The sequence below is a fragment of the Geospiza fortis genome, unplaced genomic scaffold (genome assembly GCF_000277835.1).
Source record: "Geospiza fortis unplaced genomic scaffold, GeoFor_1.0 scaffold1039, whole genome shotgun sequence".
NCBI classification, from domain to species: Eukaryota; Metazoa; Chordata; class Aves; order Passeriformes; family Thraupidae; genus Geospiza; species Geospiza fortis.
In genome coordinates, this window is record NW_005054733.1 from 85356 (window position 1) to 86570 (window position 1215).

General features: G+C 41.1%; 1 protein-coding gene across 1 annotated transcript in view; it reads left to right on the plus strand.

Moving 5' to 3' along the window:
* The window catches only part of SUGP2 (SURP and G-patch domain containing 2), an 18027-nt gene that overhangs the window by 6438 nt on the left and 10374 nt on the right, over positions 1-1215 (plus strand). The window contains 1 exon segment of the mRNA XM_031065306.1: positions 5-277. Coding sequence (XP_030921166.1) covers positions 5-277 — 273 coding nt within the window.

Below are 1215 nucleotides of genomic sequence, written 5' to 3' on the forward strand. Positions count from 1 at the left end.
ACAGGAATGAACCACCCTGAGCAAACCCTCCCAGCTGGCACAGGAATGAAGCAGCCAGACCAAAACCTCCCAGCTGGCACAGGGCTGGAGCAGCCAGACCAAAACGTTCCAGGTGCGCAGGTTGGCCTGGCCCAGCCTGGCCCAGGTGCCGCCTGTGCCCCCCAAGGTGCCAGCAGCAGCTGCCAGGTGCCCGTGGCAGCAGAGGGAAGGGCAGAGGCCGAGGGTTTGGCAGCAGATCCTGAGCTCCTCCCAGCACTGGGATCGCAGTTTGCTGATGGTGAGTGGGGCCTTGGGGTTGGGTTTGGGGTTTTAATTACAGCAGGGGAAACAAAATGGGGTTAGATTGGGAATTTAAATTATAGCAGGAAAAAACGAACTGACATGGGGTCAGATTGGGAATTTGAAATGATATCCAGGAAAAGCAAACAGGGATTAGATTGGGAATTTAAATTATAGCAGGGAAAAAATGAACTAACATGGGGTCAGATTGGGAATTTGAAATGATATCCAGGAAAAGTAAACAGGGATTAGATTGGGAATTTAAATTATAGCAGGGAAAAAATGAACTAACATGGGGTCAGATTGAGAATTTGAAATTATATCCAGGAAAAACAAACAGGGATTGGATTGGGAATTTTGAATTATAGCAGGGGAAACAAGCAGGAATTTTGGGATTGTTAAATTGTGTCCAGGAAAACAAACGGGTTGGATTGGGAATTTAAATTATAGCATGGGAAAAAAAAGTAATAACATGGGGTTGGATTGGGAATTTTGAATTATAGCAGGGGAAAACAAACAGGAATTTTGGGAATATTAAATTGTGTCCAGGAAAAACTAACATGGGGTTGGTTAGATTGGGAATTTTGAATTATATCCAGGAAAACCAAACAGGGGTTTGATTTGGGAATGTTAAATTGTGTCCAGAAAAAACTCCAAACTTCTGCAAATTCACAAAAAGAATTCCTGTTAGAAACCCCAAATATAATTTCTTTTATATTGTATTTATGCAGTTGTCAGCTGCACTGATTTGGTGTTAGAATTGAAATTTGAAATTATAGCAGAAAAAAAAAAAAAAACTAAAGAGGGGTTAGATTTGGAATTTTTAATGATAAGAGAAAAAAAAACCTAACACGGAGTTAGAGCTGGGATTTTAAATTACAGCAGGAAAAACCAACAGGGGTTAGATTGGGAATTTTAAAATTCTTTCCAGGAATT